Source organism: Tachyglossus aculeatus, chromosome 12 (assembly GCF_015852505.1).
Source record: "Tachyglossus aculeatus isolate mTacAcu1 chromosome 12, mTacAcu1.pri, whole genome shotgun sequence".
Taxonomy (NCBI): Eukaryota; Metazoa; Chordata; class Mammalia; order Monotremata; family Tachyglossidae; genus Tachyglossus; species Tachyglossus aculeatus.
Genome location: NC_052077.1, coordinates 6,066,522 through 6,089,792, shown reverse-complemented (window position 1 = coordinate 6,089,792; position 23,271 = coordinate 6,066,522). Strand labels below are relative to the sequence as shown.

The following is a 23,271-nucleotide window of genomic DNA, read 5'->3' as shown; positions in this document are numbered from 1 at the left end:
TTGAGCGCTTACTATGTGCAGAGCACTGTACTAAGCGCTTGGGAAGTACAAATTGGCAACATATAGAGACAGTCCCTACCCAACAGTGGGCTCACAGTCTAAAAGGGGGAGACAGAGAACAAAACCAAACATACTAACAAAATAAAATAGAATAGATATGTACAAATAAATTAAATAAATAAATAAATAGAGTAAAAAAAATACGTACAAACATATATACATATATACAGGTGCTGTGGGGAAGGGAGGGAGGTAAGATGGGGGGATGGAGAGGGGGACGAGGGGGAGAGGAAGGAAGGGGCTCAGTCTGGGAAGGCCTCCTGGACTGTGAGCCCGCTGTTGGGTAGGGACCGTCTCTATATGTTGCCAACCTGGACTTCCCAAGCAGTGCTCTGCACACAGTAAGCGCTCAATAAATACGATTGATTGATTGATTGATTGATTGGAACACATCTGCCAACTCCCCAATATTTACTCTCCCAAGTGCTCCGCACTAAATATGATCGCTTGACTGACCGACTCAAGTCCTGCTCCCACCCACCAGCCCCTTGTAGAACGAGGAACCCCGCTGACGTGGCTACAGGTACCAACGCTTTCGCCCGTATTTTCAAATCCTCCCTTTGGGAAACACCCAAGACCACAGCGGGGCCGTCCCGACCTGTTCCAGGGGCTGCAGCTGTTCCTTCAGGATGTCGATTTTCTCAAGTAAAGTGCGCTCTCTCCTTATCTGGTGGTCCTCTAAATGTAGAGCCGTGAACAGCCTGTGAACCAAGGACTTTACGTCTTCCAGCTCGGTGGCGTGCTCGCTGCTCAGTTTTTCTGAGGAAGATACGATGGTGACACCGACTGAAATAAAGAGTAAGTCACTCCCCTTCCATGCCACATCTTATCCGCTCCTTCAGACGGCCGAGTTATGTTCTGAGCTCTGTTCGAAGCGGCCTGACCTAGGGAATAGAGCCCGGGAGTCAGGAGGACCTGGGTTCTAATCCCAGTCTGCTGGGTGACCTTGGGCAACTCATTTACTTTCTCCGTGCCTCAGTTACCTTAAAAACTGGGGATCAAGACTGTGAGCCCTCTGTGGGACAGGGTCTATGTCCAACCTGACTAACTTGCAGCACTTAGAACAGCACTTGACACATAGTAAGTGTTCAACAAATACCATCATTATTATTATTCTTATTCTGGCTTCTGATGTGCCCTGATCAATCCCATCCCCAGTAAGCACTTTCAGAAAGCTACTGCGTCTTGGATTATTACTCAGCCTCCTCGGAAGTAAATATGGAGTGTGGCGAGATGAAAGAGTATGAAGGAGGGATGAAACCGTGGTTTTTTTTGGCTCAGTGGAAAGAGCCCGGGCTTTGGAGTCGGAGGTCATGGGATCGAATCCCGGCTCCGCCACCCGTCTGCTGTGTGACCTTGGGCAAGTCGCTTCACTTCTCTGTGCCTCAGTTCCCTCATCTGTAAAATGGGGATTAAGACGGTGAGCTCCACGTGAGACAACTTGATCACCCTGTATCCCCCCCAGCGCTTAGAACAGTGCTCTGCACATAGTAAGCGCTTAACGAATGCCATCGTCATAATAAAACATTTCCAGTGACGTGGGTGCCAGCTCCAGTAAGGATAAGAAGGAAGTGTCTGCCTCCCCCTCTAGACTGTAAGCTCCCTGTGGGCAGGGGACATTTCTACCAACTCTGTTGGTAGTCTTAGTGTAGTGCTCAGTAAATAGCACTGATGGCTGGATTCTAGGATGGCAAATGCATAATCATCCCCCGTACAGGTTTTGAATAGGGCAAAGAGCTGTAGCTCGAGCCACCTTGCCCCGTGGAGCTGGCATGGCCAGCCAGAAGTGGAGTTGCCATGATGGTGCCATTGAGCCTCTCCTTCCTGTCTTCAGTCCCCTCTCCCTTCTCTCTCTCTCCTTCCCACCACTCATCATCATCATCATCATCATCAATCGTATTTATTGAGCGCTTACTGTGTGCAGAGCACTGTACTAAGCGCTTGGGAAGTACAAGTTGGCAACACATAGAGACGGTCCCTACCCAACAGTGGGCTCACAGTCTAAAAGACTGTGAGCCCTTTTAGACTGTGAGCCCCCTTTTAGACTGTGAGCCCACTGTTGGGTAGGGACTGTCTCTATGTGTTGCCAATTTGTACTTCCCAAGCGCTTAGTACAGTGCTCTGCACATAGTAAGCGCTCAATAAATACGATTGATTGATTGATTGATTAAAAGGGGGAGACAGAGAACAAAACCAAACATACTCACAAAATAAAATAAATAGAATAGATATGTACAAGTAAAATAAATAGAGTAATAAATATGTACAAACATATATATACAGGTGCTGTGGGGAAGGGAAGGAGGTAAGATGGGGGGATGGAGAGGGGGAGAGGAAGGAAGAGGCTCAATCTGGGAAGGCTTCCTGGAGGAGATGAGCTCTCAGTAGGGCCTTGAAGGGAGGAAGAGAGCTAGCTTGGCGGGTGGGCAGAGGGAGGGCATTCCAGGCCCGGGGGATGACGTGGGCCGGGGGTCGATGGCGGGACAGGCGAGAGCGAGGTACAGTGAGGAGATTAGTGGTGGAGGAGTGGAGGGTGCGGGCTGGGCAGTAGAAGGAGAGAAGGGAGGTGAGGTAGGAGGGGGCGAGGTGATGGACAGCCTTGAAGCCCAGGGTGAGGAGTTTCTGCCTGATGCGCAGAAACTCAGCCCGCCGCAAGCCCCACTCAAAGTCAGCCACGCATTCCGAATGCACCATCGGCTCCTCTGCGGGGCGATTTTGAAGGGGGGCAAGGAAGAGGGTTACAAAGGTCCCACGTGGTCATCAGCGCTCTATTATTCCAAGCCACTGATTTTAACTTGTCATAGCCCAGCGGGGCCTAATGGAAACAGCGTGGGCCCGGGAGTCCGAGGACTTAGCTTGGGTTCTAATCCTGGCTCCGCCACTCGCCTGCTCTGTGACCTTGGGCAAGACACTTCATTTCTCTGGGCCTCATTTGTCAAACGGGGATAAAATACCTGCTCTTCCTCCTACTCACACTGGGACAGGGACCGTGTCGGATCAGATTATCTTGTCTCTATTCCGGCAGTGCTTGGCACAAAGCAAGTGCTAAATGAATGCAATCACCATCATCATCATCACAAGCGCTTAGTACAGTGCTCTGCACACAGTAAGCGCTCAATAAATACGACAATGAATGAATGAACCCATCAGCCTTCTTGCTGATCGTTCTCCTTCTAAGTCCTTACTGCTGCTCTCGCTACTGGAATCATTCTTCTACAGTGTCGCTCTGCACAGGTCTCCCTGCTTCTCGAAAACCTCCAACCCATTCTTCTCTGCATCAAGTAGACACTCTGTTGGCTTTAAGGCCCTCGGTCGTCTCACTCCTTCCTACTTGATCCACTCTCTTTCCCCACTACCGCCCTTCCTTCCTCTCCAGCTAAACTACGTACTGAGCCTCGGTCTTATTTCTCCTACCCTCCCCCCTGCTTGGAAACCCCTCCCGCTTCAAATCTGCCATCTTCAAAGCCCCCCGGAAACAACCTCTCTCCCTGATTAATTTCTATTCCCTCCACCTTATCACCCCAATATTCACTTCTGTGCCCCCTAAGCGATTAAGGAATCAGTCAAATTTCCTGAGCGCTTACTGAGTTCACAGCCTTTGAGAGAGTAAGTATGATATAATAATATGACAGAGTTGGTAGACACGTTCCCTGCCCGAATGTGTTTGCAGTCCAGAGGAGGAGACAGACATGAATATCAATAAATTGCAGATAGGGACATAAGTGCTACGGGGCTGAGAGGTGGAGGTGAATAAAGGGAGCAAATCAGGGGGACGCAGGAGGGAGTGGAAGAAGAGAAAATGAGGGATTTGTCGGGGAAGGTCTCTTTGGAGGAGATGTGACGAACGAGGACTCACAATCAATGGTATTTACTGAGTACTTACGATGTGCAAAACACTGTACTAAGCGCTTAGCACTGTACATCTCATCATCAATCATATTTTTGAGCGCTTACTGTGTGCAGAGCACTCTTCTAAGCACTTGGGAAGTACAAGTTGGTAACATATAGAGACAGTCCCTACCCAACAGTGGGCTCACAGTCTAAAAGACATCTCTTAGCTACTCTAATGTTTCCTCCCATCTGTAATTATTTTATCATCATCATCATCAATCGTATTTATTGAGCGCTTACTATGTGCAGAGCACTGTGCTAAGCGCTTGGGAAGTACAAATTGGCAACATATAGAGACGGTCCCTACCCAACAGTGGGCTCACAGTCTAAAAGGGGGAGACAGAGAACAAAACCAAACATACTAACAAAATAAAATTAAAAGAATAGATATGTACAAATAAAATAAATAAATAGAGTAATAAATAAATAAATAAATAATAAATAAATAAATAGAGTAATAAATCTGTACAAACATATATACATATATACAGGTGCTGTGGGGAAGGGAAGGAGGTAAGATGGGGGGATGGAGAGGGGGACGAGGGGGAGAGGAAGGAAGGGGCTCAGTCTGGGAAGGCCTCCTGGAGGAGGTGAGCTCTCAGCAGGGCCTTGAAGGGAGGAAGAGAGCTATCTTGGCGGATGGGCAGAGGGAAGACAGATTTTAGCATCTGTCTTCCCTGTAGACTGTAAACCCTTGGTGCCGGAGAGCACACACACACATGAATTCCAAGAATGACCGATTCTAACGTATTCTCCCAGTGCTACTGATTGATTGAGGCAATGGGGTTTTACTATTAAGCAGGTTTCTGGGGGGCTGTTGCTTCTTACTTTTCTCTGGGGGGTGTACAGCATACGTCCGATCGTTAATGACGAGCTTAAAATCACTCATTAGCAAAACCTCCATCAGAGTTGAAGCGGGAATCTTGCTGCCATCTGGAAGAGAAAACAGAGTCGTTTAAAAATGTGCCCTTTGCCCAAAAATACAAACCCTTCTGCAATCCCTGGGTTTGTTTTTCCCCTAGCCAACGCTCCCACAGATAGTAAAAGAAATGAAATGAATGTCTGAGAAGCGGCATGGAGTAGTGGATAGAGCATGGGCCTGGGACTCAGAAGGTCATGAGTTCTAATCCTGGCTCTGCCAATCAATTGTATTTATTGAGCACTTACTGTGTGCCGAGCACTGTACTAAGCGCTTGGGAAGTACAAGTCGGCAACACATAGAGACGGTCCCTACCCAACAGCGGGCTCACAGTCTGCCCCTTCTCTGTGTGATCTTGGGCAAGTCGCTTCACTACTCGGCGCCTCAGTTCCCTCATCTGTAAAATGGGGATTGAAGCTGTGAGCCTATGTGGGGCCGGGACCGTGTCCAACCCGATCTGCTGGTATGCACCCCAGCGCTTACTACATAGTCAGCGCTTAACAAATACCACAGTTATTATTATCATCATTCCATCTGGTGAATGGCTCCAAGTGCCTGTCCATAGTGAGGTTAATCTTCCGTTGGGTTGACAAATTCCCGAAGATTTATGGCCGGGAAGATGGAAGAGGAAGGGAGGCAGGAATAATGAATGAAGAAGGGAAAGAGGGAGGGGGGAGTCTGGAGAAAGTTGGGCAGGGGACTGTAGAAGACGACTGGCCGGAGTCATGTGACCAGTCAGTTGTCCAGGTCGTGTTCTTCTCATAATAATAATAATAATAATGGCATTTATTAAGCACTTACTATGTGCAAAGCACTGTTCTAAGTGCTGGGGAGGTGACAAGGTGATCAGGCTCACAATCTTAACAGCATGGCTCAGTGGAAAGAGCACGGGCTTTGGAGTCAGAGGTCGTGGGTTCAAATCCCAGCTCCGCCAACTGTCAGCTGTGTGACTTTGGGCAAGTCACTTCACTTCTCTGGGCCTTAGTTACCTCATCTGTAAAATGGGGATTAAGACTGTGAGCCCCTCATGGGACAACCTGATCACCTTGTAACCTCCCCAGTGCTTAGAACAGTGCATTGCACATAGTAAGCGCTTAATAAATGCTATCATCATCATCAGGTTGTCCCCGGGGGGTGCTCACAGTTTTAATCCCCATTTTACAGATGAGGGAACTGAGGCACAGAGAAGTGATGTGACTTGCCCAAAGTCACACAGCTGACAATTGGCAGAGCCGGGATTTGAACCCACGACCTCTGACTCCAAAGCCCAGGCTTTTTCCACTGAGCCACGCTGCTTCTCTGGTTCCTGCATGTCCGTGCCGAATGGCCAAGTGATCAGGAAACCCCATCCTGCAGTGGGAGCCGACTAAGCACTTGTGTGGCTCAGTGGAAAGAGCCCGGGCTTTGGAGTCATCATCATCATCAATTGTATTTATTGAGCACTTACTATGTGCAGAGCACTGTACTAAGCGCTTGGGAAGTACGAATTGGCAACATATACAGTCCCTACCCAACAGTGGGCTCACAGTCTAAAAGGGGGAGACAGAGAACAAAACCAAACATACTAACAAAATAAAATAAATAGAATAGATATGTACAAGTAAAATAAAGTCAGAGTCAGAGGTCGTGGGTTCAAATCCCGACTCCGCCACTTGCCAGCTGTGTGACTCTGGGCAAGTCACTTCACTTCTCGGAGCCTCAGTGACCTCATCTGTAAAATGGGGATTAAGAGTGTGAGCCCCAGGTGGGACAACCTGAAAACCCTGTAACCTCCCCAGCGCTGAGAACAGTGCTTTGCAAATAGTAAGCGCTTAATAAATGCCATTATTTCTTCTAGATTGCGAGCCTGCTCTTGGGTAGGGACCCTCTCTATATATTGCCAATTTATACTTCCCAGGCGTTTAGTACAGTGCTCTGCACACAGTAAGTGCTCAATAAATACGAATGAATGAAGAATGAATGAATGAATGAATGAATGAATGAATGAAGGCACTGGCCTTTGGACACGGGAGCAGAAACTCACCTTTCTCTCCGGTTCAAACCCAAACATGCTGCCACAGAGGCTAATAGACTGTCCCACCCACTGAATCACAAATGAAAACCAAGGCCCAGACGAAAAGCTAGAAGCCGTGATCTCTGAAACTCATTCAGGAATCAATCAATCAATCAATCAATCGTATTTATTGAGCGCTTACTGTGTGCAGAGCACTGTACTAAGCGCTTGGGAAGTACAGGTCGACAACACATAGAGACGGTCCCTACCCAACAGCGGGCTCACAGTCTAGAAGGGGGAGACAGACCACAAAACCAAACATACTAACAAAATAAAATAAATAGAATAGATATGGACAAGATAAATAGAGTAATAAATATGTACAAGCATATATACATATATACAGGTGCTGCGGGGAAGGGAAGGGGGTAAGATGGGGGGATGGAGAGGGGGATGAGGGGGAGAGGAAGGAAGGGGCTCAGTCTGGGAAGGCCTCTGAATCAATCAATAGTATTTATTGAGCGCTTACTGTGTGCAGAGCACTGTACTAAGCGCTTCATCATCATCATCAATCGTATTTATTGAGCGCTTACTGCGTGCAGAGCACTGTACTAAGCGCTTGGGAAGTACAGGTCGGCAAGAGCGGCTAAGGGATGGGTCACGGGTTAAGTTATGCCTTCTTGAAGAGAGGATACAAAATGAGCAGATCCTCTGCGATGACGAGGTCCCCTCCACCCCACCCGTCTCCACCCCAATTCCCCACGCTTCCTGAAGCCTCCTGGAGATTCCCGTCTCCTCTCCCCCCATAAAAATCCCTTTAAAAGGAGCAGAGTGAGCGGCACCCTCCAACGCCGGCACTGCCAGGACCGTCTCTTCCAGTCACCGATTATCGGAGACGCTCCGGCCCGTTTTCCAGGATTTGAAGGGCCTTGTGCTTCGGAGACCCCCTGGCCGAGCGTGACATTTGTCCTGTTGCAGTGCGGCTCAGTGGGGAAGAGCCCGGGCTTTGGAGTCAGAGGTCGTGGGTTCAAACCCCGGCTCCGCCAATTGCCAGCTGTGTGACTTTGGGCAAGTCACTTCACTTCTCTGGGCCTCAGTTACCTCATCTGGAAACTGGGGATTGAGACTGTGAGCCCCACGTGGGACAGCCTGGTGACTTTGGGCAAGTCACTTCACTTCTCTGGGCCTCAGTTCCCTCACCTGGAAAATGGGGATTGAGACTGTGAGCCCCACGTGGGACAACCTGGTCACCTTGTAACATCCCCAGCGCTTAGAACAGTGCTTTGCACATAGCAAGTGCTTAATAAATGCCATTATTATTATTAATATTATTATTACATTTACCAAGCCAAATGGGGCTCCACACAGTGGAAACAGCACAGGCCTGAGGGACGGAGGACCCCGGCTCTGCCACTTGTTTTCTGGGTAAACTTGGGCGGGTCGCTTGACTTCTCTGTGCCTGAGTCGCCTCATCTGTAAAATGGGGATTAAATCCTTCTCCCTCCCACTTAGACCGTCGAGCCCCATGTGGGACAGGGACTTTGTCCAAACTATCCTGCAACCTGCCCTTTTGCTTAGAACAATACCCGGCTTATAGTGAGAGTTTAACAAGTAACAATATATATATATATTTAGAAAAAGGAAAAAGTACCGAGCCGCCCCCTACCCCCTTCCTGATCAGGTGATCAGAGTTCAGAGAGCTTAATAGAGTGGTGATGAGGCGAAAAACATTTTGGCCTTTTCCGCTCTGGCTTCATTCAAACAAGCGATAGTATTTACAATAACAATAATAATGATGGTATTTGTTAAGCACTTACTGTGTGCAAAGCACTATTCTAAGCACTGGGGTAGATACAATCAATCAATCGTATTTATTAAGCGCTTACTGTGGGCGGAGCACTGTACTAAGCGATTGGGAAGTACAAGTTGGCAACATATAAAGACAGTCCCTACCAAACAGTGGGCTCACAGTCTAAAAGGGGGAGAGATACAAGATACAAGATCATCAGTTTGTCCCACGTGGAGCTCATGGTCTTAATCCCCATTTGACAGAGGAGTTAATTGAGGCACGGAGAAGTGGCTTGCCCAAGGTCACACAGCAGACAAGCGGTGGAGCTGGGATTAGAACCCGCGACTATTTATTAAGCGCTTATTGAGTGCTTACTGTGTGAGAGCCACTTGTTGGCTGTGTGACGTCGGGCAAGTCACTTCTCTGGGCCTCAGTTCCCTCATCTGTAAAATGGGGAAGAAGACTGTGAGCACCTCGTGGGACAACCTGATCACCTTGTACCTACCCCAGCGCTTAGAACAGTGCTTTGCACATAGTAAGCGCTTAACGAATACCAACATTATTATTATTATTATATATGTCATCATCAATCGTATTTATTGAGCGCTTACTGTGTGCAGAGCACTGTACTAAGCGCTTGGGAAGTACAAATTGGCAACATATAGAGACAGTCCCTACCCAACAGTGGGCTCACAGTCTAGAAGTGGGAGACAGAGAACAAAACCAAACATACCAACAAAATAAAATAAATAGCATAGATATGTACAAGTAAAATAAATAAATAGAGTAATAAATATGTACAACCATATATACATATATACAGGTGCTGTGGGGAAGGGAAGGAGGTAAGACGGGGGGATGGAGAGGGGTCGAATGGGTTCGAATCCCGGCTCTGCCACCTGTCTGCTGTGTGACCTTGGGCAAGTCACTTCACTTCTCCGAGCCTCCGTTCCCTCATCTGTAAAATGGGGATGAAGACTGTGAGCCCCACGTGGGGCAACCTGATCACCTTGTATCCCCCCAGCGCTTAGAACAGGGCTTTGCACGTAGTAAGAGCTTAACAAATACCAACATTATCATTATTATTATTATTATTACCAAGCACCTGAAGGGGGTGGTGTGAAAGAGTCGGTAGACGTAATCCCTACTCACGCGGGCGTACAAACTTCCAATATTCGAACACAAAACCTAGAGTCAACACATCAGTAGGAAACACTAAGATGGAGAGGAGAGGGGCTCTGAACAGTCCGACAGATCATCCGTGGCCGTCTGCCTGCGCAATCCCCCTCCGTGCTCTCGGGCTTCTTTCTTTCGGCGGAAAATCACGTCTGCACCCTCCGCTCCTCCGCCGCTAATCTCCTCACCGTACCTCGTTCTCGCCTGTCCCGCCGTCGACCCCCGGCCCACGTCCTCCCCCGGGCCCGGAATGCCCCCAATCCCTCTGCCCCTCCGCCAAGCTAGCTCTCTTCCTCCCTTCAAGGCCCTGCTGAGAGCTCACCTCCTCCAGGAGGCCTTCCCACACTCAGCCCCTTCCTTCCTCTCCCCCTCGTCCCCCTCCTTACCTCCTTCCCTTCCCCACAGCACCTGTATATATGTATATATGGTTGTACATATTTATTACTCTATTTATTTATTTATTTCACTTGTACATTTCTATCCTATTTATTTAATTTTGTTGGTATGTTTGGTTCTGTTCTCTGTCTCCCCCTTTTAGACTGTGAGCCCACTGTTGGGTAGGGACTGTCTCTATGTGTTGCCAACTTGGACTTCCCAAGCGCTTAGTACAGTGCTCTGCACATAGTAAGCGCTCAATAAATACGATTGATTGATTGATTGATTGATTGGTCTGCACCCGCTTTCTTTTCCGAGCACTCGACTGTTTGGGTTCCCGTTTGTCTGCTCTGTTTGAGATCCTCCTCCCCAAGAACTGGCACCCTTTCTAACCTGTCAGCCCACACGGCGAAGAAAAAAAAAACAAAACAACCCAGCACCAAATTAAAGAACAGCCCATCCCACTCACACACCTTTGGAAAACATCTTCAACCCTCGCATCTTTTCCCTTCCCTTCCCCGGAATCTACCCGAATTTCCAATGTGCATCTACCATCACTCAAAAGGGACGGGTCTGCTCTGAATGGGATTCCCCACGCGGCTCAGTGGAAACAGCCCGGGCTTTGGAGTCGGAGGTCATGGGTTCGAATCCCGGCTCCGCCACACGTCTGCTGTGTGACCCTGGGCAAGTCACTTCACTTCTCCGAGCCTCAGTCCCCTCATCTTTAAAATGGGGGTGAAGACTGCGAGCCCCGCGTGGGACAACCTGATCACCTTGTATCCCCCCCAGTGCTTAGGACAGGGCTTTGCACGTAGTAAGCGCTTAACAAATGCCATTATTATTATTATTTGCGGAAGCAGCGTGGCTCAGTGGAAAGAGCGCGGGCTTCAGAGGTCGTGGGTTCAAATCCCTTCACTTCTCTGGGCCTCAGTTCCCTCATCTGTAAAATGGGGATGAAGACTGTGAGCCCCTCGTGGGACAACCTGATTATCTTGTACCTACCCCAGCGCTTAGAACAGTGCTTTGCACATAGGAAGCGCTTAACAAATACCAACATTATTATTATTATTATTTTATTCCCCCCGGCGCTGCCGTGAATATGCTAACTGATCCCGCAGGGTTTGGACTGATGCCAACCGCTGAGCACAGTGCTCTGCACAGAGTGCTCAATAAACACTACTGGTGGGGGGAGCGAGGAGGGGAAGGCATTCGGGGAAGCAGCGTGGCTCAGTGGAAAAGAACCCGGGCTTTGGAGGCAGTGGTCATGGGTTCAAATCCCGGCTCTGCCAACGGTCAGCTGGGTGACTTTGGGCAGGTCGCTTCACTTCTCTGGGCCTCAGTTCCCTCATCCGTAAAATGGGGATTGACGGTGAGCCCTCCGTGGGACAACCTGATGACCTTGCATCCCCCAGCGCTTAGAACAGTGCTTTGCACATAGTAAGTGCTTAATAAATGCCATTATTATAATTATTATTCTCTTTGGAGAAGTGTGGAACATTTCTGAATGCTGTGTCCTCTTCTCCCAACAGACAGGCAGACTATGAAGGTGGCTCTCCTCCAGTCTCAGCTGATTTCGGATTAGAATATAATTTAGAGAGGAAAGCCGAGATGAAAATGCAGTGTGGCCTAGTGGATAGAGCCCGGCCCTGGGAATCCTGACAGTTCTACCTTCACAATCTCTCTAGAATCCGGCCCCTCCTCTCCATCTAAATGACTAAAATGCTAATTTCCCACTTATTTCAAGCACTTATTTCCCACCTTCCTACCGTACTTCGGTTCCCACCTCAGTTCTAACACTGGCTCTGCCGCTTGTCTGCTGTCCCTTGGGAAAGTCACTCTGCATCCCTGGGCCTCAGTTATCTCAACTGTAAAATGGGGATTAAGACTCAGAGTCACGCGGGACGGGGACTTTGTCCAGCCCGTTTGCTTGTATCCAACCCGGTGCTTAGTACAGCGTTTGGCGCACAGAGAAGCAGCACGGCCTGGTGGATCAAGCCCGGGCCCGGGCGTCAGGAGGTCATGGGTTCCAATCCCGGCTCTGCCACTTGTCTGCTGTGTGACCTTGGGCAAGTCGCTTCACTTCTCTGGGCCTCAGTTACCTCATCTGTAGAATGGGGATTAAGACTGGGAACTCCAAGTGGGATAACCTGATTACCTTGTATCTACCCCAGCACTTAGAACAGTGGTGGGCACATAGTAAGCGCTTAAAAAATACCATAGCCCACTGTTGGGCAGGGACTGTCTCTATATGTTGCCAACTTGTACTTCCCAAGCGCTTAGTACAGTGCTCTGCACACAGTAAGCGCTCAATAAATATGATTGATTGATTATTAGTAGTAAGCACTTAAATACCACACATTATGTGAGACCATTGTTTATTTTTTTATTGGCATTTGTTAAGAGCTTACTATGTGCAAAGCACTGTTCTAAGCGCTGGAGAGGATACAGGGTAATTAGGTTGTCCCACGTGGGGCTCACAGTCTTAATCCCCATTTTACAGATGAGGCAACTGAGGTAACATTGTTGGGTAGGGACCGTCTCTATGTTGCCAACTTGTACTTCCCAAGCATTTAGTAGAGTGCTCTGCACACAGTAAGCGCTCAATAAACACGATTGAAAGAATGAATGAATGAATTATCATTATTACTCGGAGAGAACAATATAACAGAGTCGGTAGAGCCATCCCAGAGGCCTTCCCAGACTGAGCCCCTTCCTTCCTCTCCCCCTCGTCCCCCTCTCCATCCCCCCCATCTTACCTCCTTCCCTTCCCGACAGCACCTGTATATATGTACATATGTTAGTACATATTTATTACTCTATTTATTTATTTATTTGACTTCTACATATCTATTCTATTTATTTTATTTTGTTAGTATGTTTGGTTTTGTTCTCTGTCTCCCCCTTTTAGACTGTGAGCCCACTGTTGGGTAGGGACTGTCTCTATACGTTGCCAATTTGTACTTCCCAAGCGCTTAGTACAGTGCTCTGCCCATAGTAAGCGCTCAATAAATACGATTGATGATGATCCCCTGCCCAAATTGAACTTGCAGTCCAGTGGGAGAGACAGACCTTAATATAAATAAATGAATTATGGCTCTGTACATAAATTCTATGGGCCTGTGGTCGGGGGTAGAATAAAAGGTATAAGTCTTAGTGTAAAGGGCGACGAGGACGGGAAAGGGAGTAGAGGAAACGAGGGCTTAGTTGGGGAAGACCTCTTGGAGGGGAGAGGATTTTAATGAGGTGGAGGGAGTGGTGGTCAGTTGGATATCATCATCATCAATCGTATTTATTGAGCGCTTACTATGTGCAGAGCACTGTACTAAGCGCTTATGAAACGGGAGGGACGGTCCAAGGGCTCGGTGGCGAGCTAGACGAGATCAAGGTCCAGTGATTATGAACAAAATAATAATAAGGGTTAACAAAAATGAGAACCTAACTGCTCAAAAAATAACAAAATTAAAATAAATGTTACAAAGATAAAAATAAATAAAACTTACAAGGCACTATCAGAAGCAAAATTAATCATTTCAAACTTTGAATTTTCAAACGTTTCTTTCCTTAAATACACCAAACAGACCCAAGCGCACATCGCTAAATATATAATTATGATCTTTGGACAAAACAGCAGGATGAAGTACTACCAGCTAGTATTAAATGATGATGATGATGATGGCATTTATTAAGCGCTTACTATGTGCAAAGCACTGTTCTAAGCGCTGGGTTAGGTTGGGTCCAAGGTGCCTGAGTCCCGGTATGGGGTAAGATACTTCAATAATGTGGTGCTAGAAGTCAGAACCAGGGGGCAAACGGTTATTCAGTGGTGGCAAGAATTAGATTCCCTCTCTACACCTTGTAGGAACTTTTGGCCAATGCCCTGCCGTAGCTATTGTTGACAAGTACCAATCAATCAATCAATCGTATTTATTGAGCGCTTACTGTGTGCAGAGCGCTTGGGAAGTACAAGTTGGCAACACAGAGAGACAGTCCCTACCCAACAGTGGGCTCACAGTCTAATAGGGGGAGACAGAGAACAAAACCAAACATACTAACAAAATAGAATAGACATGTACAAGTAAAATAAATAGATAATAAATCTGTACAAACATATATACATATATACAGGTGCGGTGGGGAAGGGAAGGAGGTAAGATGGGGGGGTGGAGAGGGGGACGAGGGGGAGAGCAAGGAAGGGGCTCAGTCTGGGAAGGCCTCCTGGAGGAGGTGAGCTCTCAGTAGGGCCTTGAAGGGAGAAGAGAGCTAGCTTGGCAGATGGGCAAAGGGAGGGCATTCCAGGCCCGGGGAAGCAACCGTACCAAGTAACTACTAGCTTGTTCTAAGTAGATGCACGTGCCTCTTTCCTTTTTATGGTAAATAATTTCACAACTATCCAGGCTCCATGCAAGGGAAGCAGTGTGGACTAGTGGACAAGAGCATGGGTCTGGGAATCAGCGGACCCCGGTTCTAATCTGTTGCGCCACTGTCTGCTGTGTGACCTGGGGTAAGCCACTTGACTTCTCTGTGCCCCCGTTGTCTCATCTGCACAATGGGGATTCAGTACCTGTTCTCCCTCCTGCTCAAACAGTGGGATGTGGGATGTTGCTATCTGGTACCTACCCCACTGCCTAGTACGGTGCTTCCCTTCCTCTCCCCCTCGTCCCCCTCTCCATCCCCCCCATCTTACCTCCTTCCCTTCCCCACAGCACCTGTATATATGTATATATGTTTGTACATATTTATTACTCTATTTATTTATTTATTTTACCTGTACATATCTATTCTATTTATTTTATTTTGTTAGTATGTTTGGTTTTGTTCTCTGTCTCCCCCTTTTAGACTGTGAGCCCACTGTTGGGTAGGGCCCGTCTCTATATGTTGCCAATTTGTACTTCCCAAGCGCTAAGTACAGTGCTCTGCACACAGTAAGCGCTCAATAAATATGATTGATGATGATGAAATAGTAAGGACTTCATTAGTACCACAGTGACTGTCACTGAGTGGGACAGTTCTTGAGGGCAGGAACTGTGGCTTTCATTTCTGCTTTACTCTTCCGTGGTCAGGGTGATGTTGGAGCTGAGTTCTCCTGTTATGACCAGCTGATGAACCTCACTGTAAGACTCAAGGCTGTGGATCCCAGACTAAACCCCCATTTTTTCCTCAGCTCCCCCTCCCCTCCTCATCGCCTCGACTTGCTCCCTTTGCTCAACACCCCAGCCCTGCCCCTTTCCACAGCACTTGTGTGGACACATGTACATATCTATAACTCTAATTAATGCCTGTTTACTTGCTTTGATGTGTATCTCCCCTCTTATAGACTGTGAGCCCACCGTGGGCAGAGATTGTCTCTCTTTGTTGCTGAATTGTACTTTCCAAGCGCTTAGTACAGTGCTCTGCACACAGTAAGCGCTCAATAAATATGACTGGATGAATGAATGAACGTGCTTTTCACCTCCCCAGTAACACCATTTCAGAATGAGGTTCTGCTGCATTTCTACAGGACATAACAGCTCGTTGTGGGCAAGGAATGTGTCATCATCATCATCATCAATCGTATTTATTGAGCACTTACTGTGTGCAGAGCACTGTACTAAGCGCTTGGGAAGTACAAGTTGGCAACATATAGAGACAGTCCCTACCCAACAGTGGGCTCACAGTCTAAAAGGGGGAGACAGAGAACAAAACCAAACATAGTAACAAAATAAAATAAATGTGTCTGCCAACTCTGTTGTATTGTTCTCTCCCAAGCGCTCAGTTCAGTGATCTGCACGTAATAATAATAATAATAATAATGATGGTATTTGTTAAGCGCTTACTATGTGCAAAGCACTGTTCTAAGCGCTGGGAGGATACTAGGTGATCAGGTTGCCCCATGAGGGGCCCACAGTCTTAATCCCCATTTTACAGATGAGGGAACTGAGGCCCAGAGAAGTGAAGTGACTTGCCCAAAGTCACACAGCTGACAATTGGCAGGGCTGGGATTTGAACCCATGACCTCTGACTCCAAAGCCCGGGCTCTTTCCACTGAGCCACGCTGCTTCACTAGGGAGTGCTCCACAAATGCCACTGATGAGGACGGTGCATTTCTACAGGATGGAAAGTTTCAGCCTCTTGAAGCCTTACTTCACCCAAGAGCCAAAGGAATCAGATCCGAATATTTAGCGTCTTGGCCGATTCCATTTCTACAGAAAGCACACGGTGACTGAACTCATCTTCCCGCCCCTAGAAAAGAATAAACCCGGTTCTCCTCCAGACTCTCCCTTAATTGCACACAACGCTGCTATTCTCCCCGTCTCTCGAGCTCATAATCTTGGTATTTTCCTTGACGTTTCACTCATTTAACCAGCATATCCGGTCTGCTTCTAAATCCTGACAGTTCTACCTTCATAATTTCTCTAGAATCCGGCCCCTCCTCTCCATCTAAACGACTACAATGCTGATCCAAGCACTTATTTCGCACCTTCTTACTGCTTACAGGTGACCTCATCTGTCAAAATGGGGATTAAGAGTGTGAGCCCCACGTGGGACAGGGACTGTGCCCGACCTGACTGACTCGTATCCACTCCAGAGCTTAGAACAGTGCTTCGCACATAGTAAGTGCTTAACAAATGCCACCATTATTATTACGGGCCACCCCAGCACCTCGTACAGTGCCTGGCACATAGCAAGACCTTAACGAACACCGTCGCTATTATTATTATTTAGGGGTAGAGGAAGCATAGGGGGACGGATGAGGGCCGAGCAAGGAATCCCGCGTAGATACCTTCTGAGAGGGTGGCCGCCGTCTCGACCCCCTTGTCCTCGGCCTGTATGTCCCGGAGGAAGGCCCCGACTGTGGTGAGCGTGGGTTTGACGGTGAACCGACAGCGCTCCCTCCTCGATGGCAACGTCACAGTTATGATGGGTAGTCCGTGGTGGTAAGCGACCGTCACTTCTGCAGAAAGGAAACAAACCATGAGGGGAAAAAGCAGGCTGGTTTTTCCAATCACACCCCAGGAGAACAATAGATAATAATAATAATAATAATAATAATAATAATAATAATAATGGCGGCATTTGTTAAGCGCTTACTATGTGCAAAGCACTGTTCTAAGCGCTGGGGGGGATACAGTGTGATCAAGCTGTCCCACGTGGTGCTCACAGTCTTAATCCCCATTTTTACAGATGAGGTAACTGAGGCTCAGAGAAGTGAAGTGACTTGCCCAAGGTCACACGGCAGACTTGTGGTGGAACCGGGATTCGAACCCATGACTTCTGACTCCAAAGCCCGGGCTCTTTCCACTGCGCCACGCTGCTTCTCTAGATGAAACAGACTATTAAAGCCCCCTCTCTCCTGTTTAGACTTAACAGATAGGACAGGGGTTGTGTTGAGGATGTCATCTAGTAGATAGAGCCTGGGACTGGGAGTCAGAAGGACCTGGGTTCTAATCCCGGCTCCGCCCCTCGACTGCTGCGTGACCTTGGGCAAGTCGCTTCCCTTCTCTGGGCCTCAGTTACCTCATCTGAAAAATGGGGATTAAGAACGAGAACCCCACGTGGGACGGGGACTGTGTCCAACCTGATTACCTTTCATCTATCCCAGAGCTTAGAACAGTGTTTGGCACATAGTTAGGGCTTAATTTATTATTACTAGAGTCTTCTAGTCTGTGAGCCCACTGTTGGGTAGGGATCGTCTCTATATGTTGCCAACTTGTACTTCCCAAGCGCTCAGTAAGCGCTCAATAAATACGATTGATTGATTGATTGATTGATATTACTACACCAGCACTTAGTCAGTCAATCTTATTTACTGAGTGCTTACCGTGTGCAGAGCACTGTACTAAGCACATGGGAGAGTACAATACAACAATATTATTTATTTATATTAATGCCTGTCTCCCCCTCTAGACTGTAAGCTCATTGTAGGCAGGGAACGTGTCTGGTTTTTGTTGTTCTGTGTTGTATTAGTACAGCCCTCTGCACACAGTAAGCACTCAATAAATACGATCAAATGAATGATTTAACAGGCACATTCCCTACCCACAATAAGCTTACAGTCTAGAGGGGGGAGAGAGACAATAGTATAAGTAAATAAATTACAAATACTTAAGGGCCGTGGGGCTGGGGGGATGAATAAAGGGAGCAAGTCAGAGCAATGCAAAAGAGACTGAGTGGTTATTTAGTATTGTAAGTGCTTAACAGTGCTTTGTACTTCCCAAGCGCTTAGTACAGTGCTCTGCACACAGTAAGCGCTCAATAAATACGATTGATTGATTGATTGAGATTAACGATGATGATACTACTACTACTACTAATAAACTACATGCCATTGTACAGTGAAAAGAGAAAATTCAGAGCTGCCCGCTTCCTTTCAAGAGGTGCCCACAGTGATGGGATGCCACTCTGCGAAGGAATACTAAGCGCTAAGCGGAAGTATTAAGCGCTTAGTACAGTGTTAAGCGCTTAGTACAGTGCTCTGCACTTAGTAAGCGCTCAATAAATGCGATTGATGATTGATGAATACGAAGCAGGCTTACCATCAGGTGGTGTCAGTGTGCTGTAAAATGACCACCTGTGGAATTTCAGATTTCCCGTTGGCCTCAAACACAGCATCTGCGATAGAAATTTTTGCATTAACACAAACAAACAAACAAAAAAAAACAACCCCCGAACACCATCTAAGAAGAGTAGAATGGAAACTCTTTTCCCAGGATATTCCCTTTCTACCCCGGGTGCTAAGGCAGCCCCGATATTCCGGTAAGATGATCCATCTGGGCACTCGAAAGAGAAAAAGCCCCTTCGGTCGGTGACGCACTGGTGACAGATCCCATCGCTACCTTCCTCAAATACTCTCTGAGGTTTCTGCAATGGCTTTAGGCTTCCTAAGAGGGGAGAACATCCCGAAACACCGGGAGGAAAACACCGGCCTTTCTCAGCTCCATAGGCGGTGATTGTAACGATCATAATAACAACAATAGCGGTATTGGTTAAGTGCTCACTCTTACAAGCGCTCAGCACAGTAATCTGCACTCAGTAAGTGCTCGAAAAAGGCAATTGATCGATTGAATAATGACCTGAGGAAAGCTGCTATGCTCACTTCAGGGTTTTAACAACTATTACAATCTGTCGATCAATCAACCGTATTTATTGAACACTTCATGTGTGCAGAGCACTGTACTAACAGCTTGGAACAGCGTGCTGTAAGGGGAATTAGCTCAAATGGTAGAGCGCTCCGCTTAGCATGTGAGAGGTAGCGGGATCGATGCCCGCGTTCTCGAAAACTTAAGCGCTTAGTACAGTGCTCTGCACACAGTAAGCGCTCAATAAATACGATTGATTGATTGGAAGGGGACAATATAACAGAGTTGGTAGACAGATTCCCTGACCACAAGGAGCTTACTGACTTACTTCTCTCTCAACTGCTCTCATTCCAACCCCTTTCTATTTGTTCTGTGTCAACAGGGAAGAGAGGCAGACGGAGAACAGCTGGCCGTTATATTTTTCGTTTCATCCTCTTCGCACGCTTAAAGGATAGATGTTGTGGGAGGGGACGTCTATCAGTTTGCTACTCTCCTTCTGACGGTCACTTCCCCATTTTCTTTTCCTGTTTCTTTCCCCTCTCTCCTCTTAGTCCTCTGATCAGGGAATCTGTCTACCAACTCTGTTATATTGTCCCCTTCCAATCAATCAATCAAGTGTATTTATTGAGCGCTTACTGTGTGCAGAGCACTGTACTAAGCGCTTAAGTTTTCGAGAATGCAGGCATCAGATTCCCTGACCAAAAGGAGCTTACTGACTTAATTCTCTCTCAACTGCTCTCATTCCAACCCCTTTCTATTTGTTCTGTGTCAACAGGGAAGAGAGGCAGACGGAGAACAGCTGGCCGTTATATTTTTCGTTTCATCCTCTTCGCACGCTTAAAGGATAGATGTTGTGGGAGGGGACGTCTATCAGTTTGCTACTCTCCTTCTGACGGTCACTTCCCCATTTTCTTTTCCTGTTTCTTTCCCCTCTCTCCTCTTAGTCCTCTGATCAGGGAATCTGTCTACCAACTCTGTTATATTGTCCCCTTCCAATCAATCAATCAAGTGTATTTATTGAGCGCTTACTGTGTGCAGAGCACTGTACTAAGCGCTTAAGTTTTCGAGAATGCAGGCATCAGATTCCCTGACCAAAAGGAGCTTACTGACTTACTTCTCTCTCAACTGCTCTAATTCCAACCCCTTTCTATTTGTTCTGTGTCAACAGGGAAGAGAGGCAGACGGAGAACAGCTGGCCGTTATATTTTTCGTTTCATCCTCTTCGCACGCTTAAAGGATAGATGTTGTGGGAGGGGACGTCTATCAGTTTGCTACTCTCCTTCTGACGGTCACTTCCCCATTTTCTTTTCCTGTTTCTTTCCCCTCTCTCCTCTTAGTCCTCTGATCAGGGAATCTGTCTACCAACTCTGTTATATTGTCCCCTTCCAATCAATCAATCAAGTGTATTTATTGAGCGCTTACTGTGTGCAGAGCACTGTACTAAGCGCTTAAGTTTTCGAGAATGCAGGCATCAGATTCCCTGACCAAAAGGAGCTTACTGACTTAATTCTCTCTCAACTGCTCTAATTCCAACCCCTTTCTATTTGTTCTGTGTTAACAGGGAAGAGAGGCAGACGGAGAACAGCTGGCCGTTATATTTTTCGTTTCATCCTCTTGCACGCTTAAAGGATAGATGTTGTGGGAGGGGACGTCTATCAGTTTGCTACTCTCCTTCTGACGGTCACTTCCCCATTTTCTTTTCCTGTTTCTTTCCCCTCTCTCCTCAGTGAGGTTCATCTTCAACCCCTTTCCACCTGGGGCTAAAAAAGGTCATTTACTTTATTGTGAGTGAATGTTCTAGAGAATGGTAGAAAAGGAAAAAAAATTCCTGTTATGAGTTATAGTTTTTCTTATGTCCCCAACTTGTTGAAGGCCTTCAAAGATGAACCAAAGCGATGTGTGCATATTTACGCGTGCACGCACTTACACACCCACACACAGAGCTGTAATTAGAGGGCTACTGCTCAAGTCAAGACAACCAGAACATAAAGACTTCTGGCTTAAAAGCCAAGTCAGCGGTTAAGGAGACGGAATGGCTCAGAAACAGCGAGTGTGTGCCGCTAAAATTATCAGTGTCAGAGGTGGAAAAGAGTGTCTGATGAAATCCTCTATGTGCTGAAGCTGAGCTTTAATTTTTGGAGAACAATTTCTCATGAGAGTCCTAGTGAAAGAACAAAGAGGCAGCGTGGCTCACTGGAAAGAGCCCAGGCTTGGGAGTCAGAGGTCATGGGTTCTAATCCCGGCTCCGCCAAATGTCAGCTGTGTGACATTTATTTATTATTTATTTTACTTGTACATTTCTATCCTACTTATTTTATTTTGTTGGTATGTTTGGTTCTGTTCTCTGTCTCCCCCTTTTAGACTGTGAGCCCACTGTTGGGTAGGGACTGTCTCTATGTGATGCCAATTTGTACTTCCCAAGCGCTTAGTACAGTGCTCTGCACATAGTAAGCGCTCAATAAATACGATTGATTGATTGATTGACCTTGGGCAAGTCACTTCACTTCTCTGCGCCTCAGTCCCTCATCTGTAAAATGGGGATTGAGACCGTGAGCCCCCCGTGGGACAACCTGATCACCTTGTAACCTCCCCAGCACTTAAAACAGTGCTTTGCACATAGTAAGCGCTTAACAAATACCATCATCATCATTATAGTTATTATTATTAATAAACAAAAGCTGATTTTTCTCTTCAGCAATGATCTATGGAGCCAGGCTTGGTGAGGTTGAGACCATTCATTAGGCAACTTTTGGAAAAGGCAATCTTCAGGACACGTCTCTGAAAGTTAGTTCTGGAGGAACAAAGAAACAGGACCCCCAAACGTATACGATAATTACGAACAGTCTGGACAAGGAAAGGCGAACGGGTAATGGGGAAAAATCACTAACGTCAGAAACTCTGGCATCACGGAGACTGAGAAACACCTAAAGGAAGGCCAGGTTTCACGGCCAAAGAAGTGACTGGTTTATCTTGGAGCGTGGCCCGGCAAATAACCTAATATCACCCACAACACGCCTTTCCTGTTTAGTCACTAGCACGGCGGCTGAGCGGACAGAAAGTAAAATGTAATAGCCCAATCAGCCTGATGGATTGGGTTTCCAATGGCATTTACTTATAGGAAAACGTGAAAAGTCTTTTATGTGCAGACTGCACCCACAGAAGGTGATTGGAAGTATCAATCAATAGTATTCATAGAGCACTTAACCAAGTGTCGGTATTTATTAGGTCTTGGGTTCAAATCCCGGTTCCGCCACTTATCTGCTGTGACACCTCGGGCAAGTCACTTAACTTCTCCGTGCCCCAGTCACCTCATCTGTAAAATGGGGATTAAGACTGTGAGCCCCACGTGGGACAACCCGATTACCTTGTATCTACCCCAGCGCTTAGAACAATGCTTGGAACACAGTAATCGCGTAACAGATACCATTATTATTATTATTATTCTTAAACAGAAGGCTTAATCAGGGAAGGCCTCTTGGAGGAGATGTGACTCCACAGACGTCCCTCGGCAGGAGCCATATCTAGCGTGGGCCCTCGGAAGACAGCCCACTTCTTGGGATATTTGGCAGTCCCCTGTGTCATCACCATCATCATCAATCGTATTTATTGAGCGCTTACTGTGTGCAGAGCACTGTACTAAGCGCTTGGGAAGTACAAGTTGGCAACATATAGAGACAGTCCCTACCCGACAGTGGGCTCACAGTCGAAAAGGGGGAGACAGAGAACAAAACCAAACATACTAACAAAATAAAATAAATAGAATAGATATGTACAAGTAAAATAGAGTAACAAATATGTACAAACATATATACATATAAACAGGTGTGTCTAACCCAATTTGCTTGTATCTACCCCAGCGCTTAGTACAGCGCCTGGCACACAGTAAGCGCTTAAAGAAGCAGTGTGGCCCAGTGGAAAGAGCCCGGGCTTTGGAGTCAGAGGTCATGGATTCCAATCCCAGCTCCGCCAATTGTCAGCTGTGTGACTTTGGGCAAATCACTTAACTTCTCTG

The 23,271-nt window shown here is 47.1% G+C and overlaps 1 protein-coding gene across 2 annotated transcripts in view; it reads right to left on the bottom strand.

The window, feature by feature from the left end:
• Nucleotides 1–23,271, bottom strand: part of MCUB (mitochondrial calcium uniporter dominant negative subunit beta) — a 72,799-nt gene that overhangs the window by 7,301 nt on the left and 42,227 nt on the right. For both annotated transcript variants that reach the window (XM_038755170.1, XM_038755172.1), the window contains exons 2-5: nucleotides 18,717–18,792; nucleotides 16,964–17,134; nucleotides 4,780–4,884; nucleotides 659–819 (exon numbers count right to left, since the gene is read on the bottom strand). In XM_038755170.1, the coding sequence (XP_038611098.1) occupies nucleotides 659–819; nucleotides 4,780–4,884; nucleotides 16,964–17,134; nucleotides 18,717–18,792 (513 nt within the window). The remainder of the gene's footprint in view (nucleotides 1–658; nucleotides 820–4,779; nucleotides 4,885–16,963; nucleotides 17,135–18,716; nucleotides 18,793–23,271) is intronic.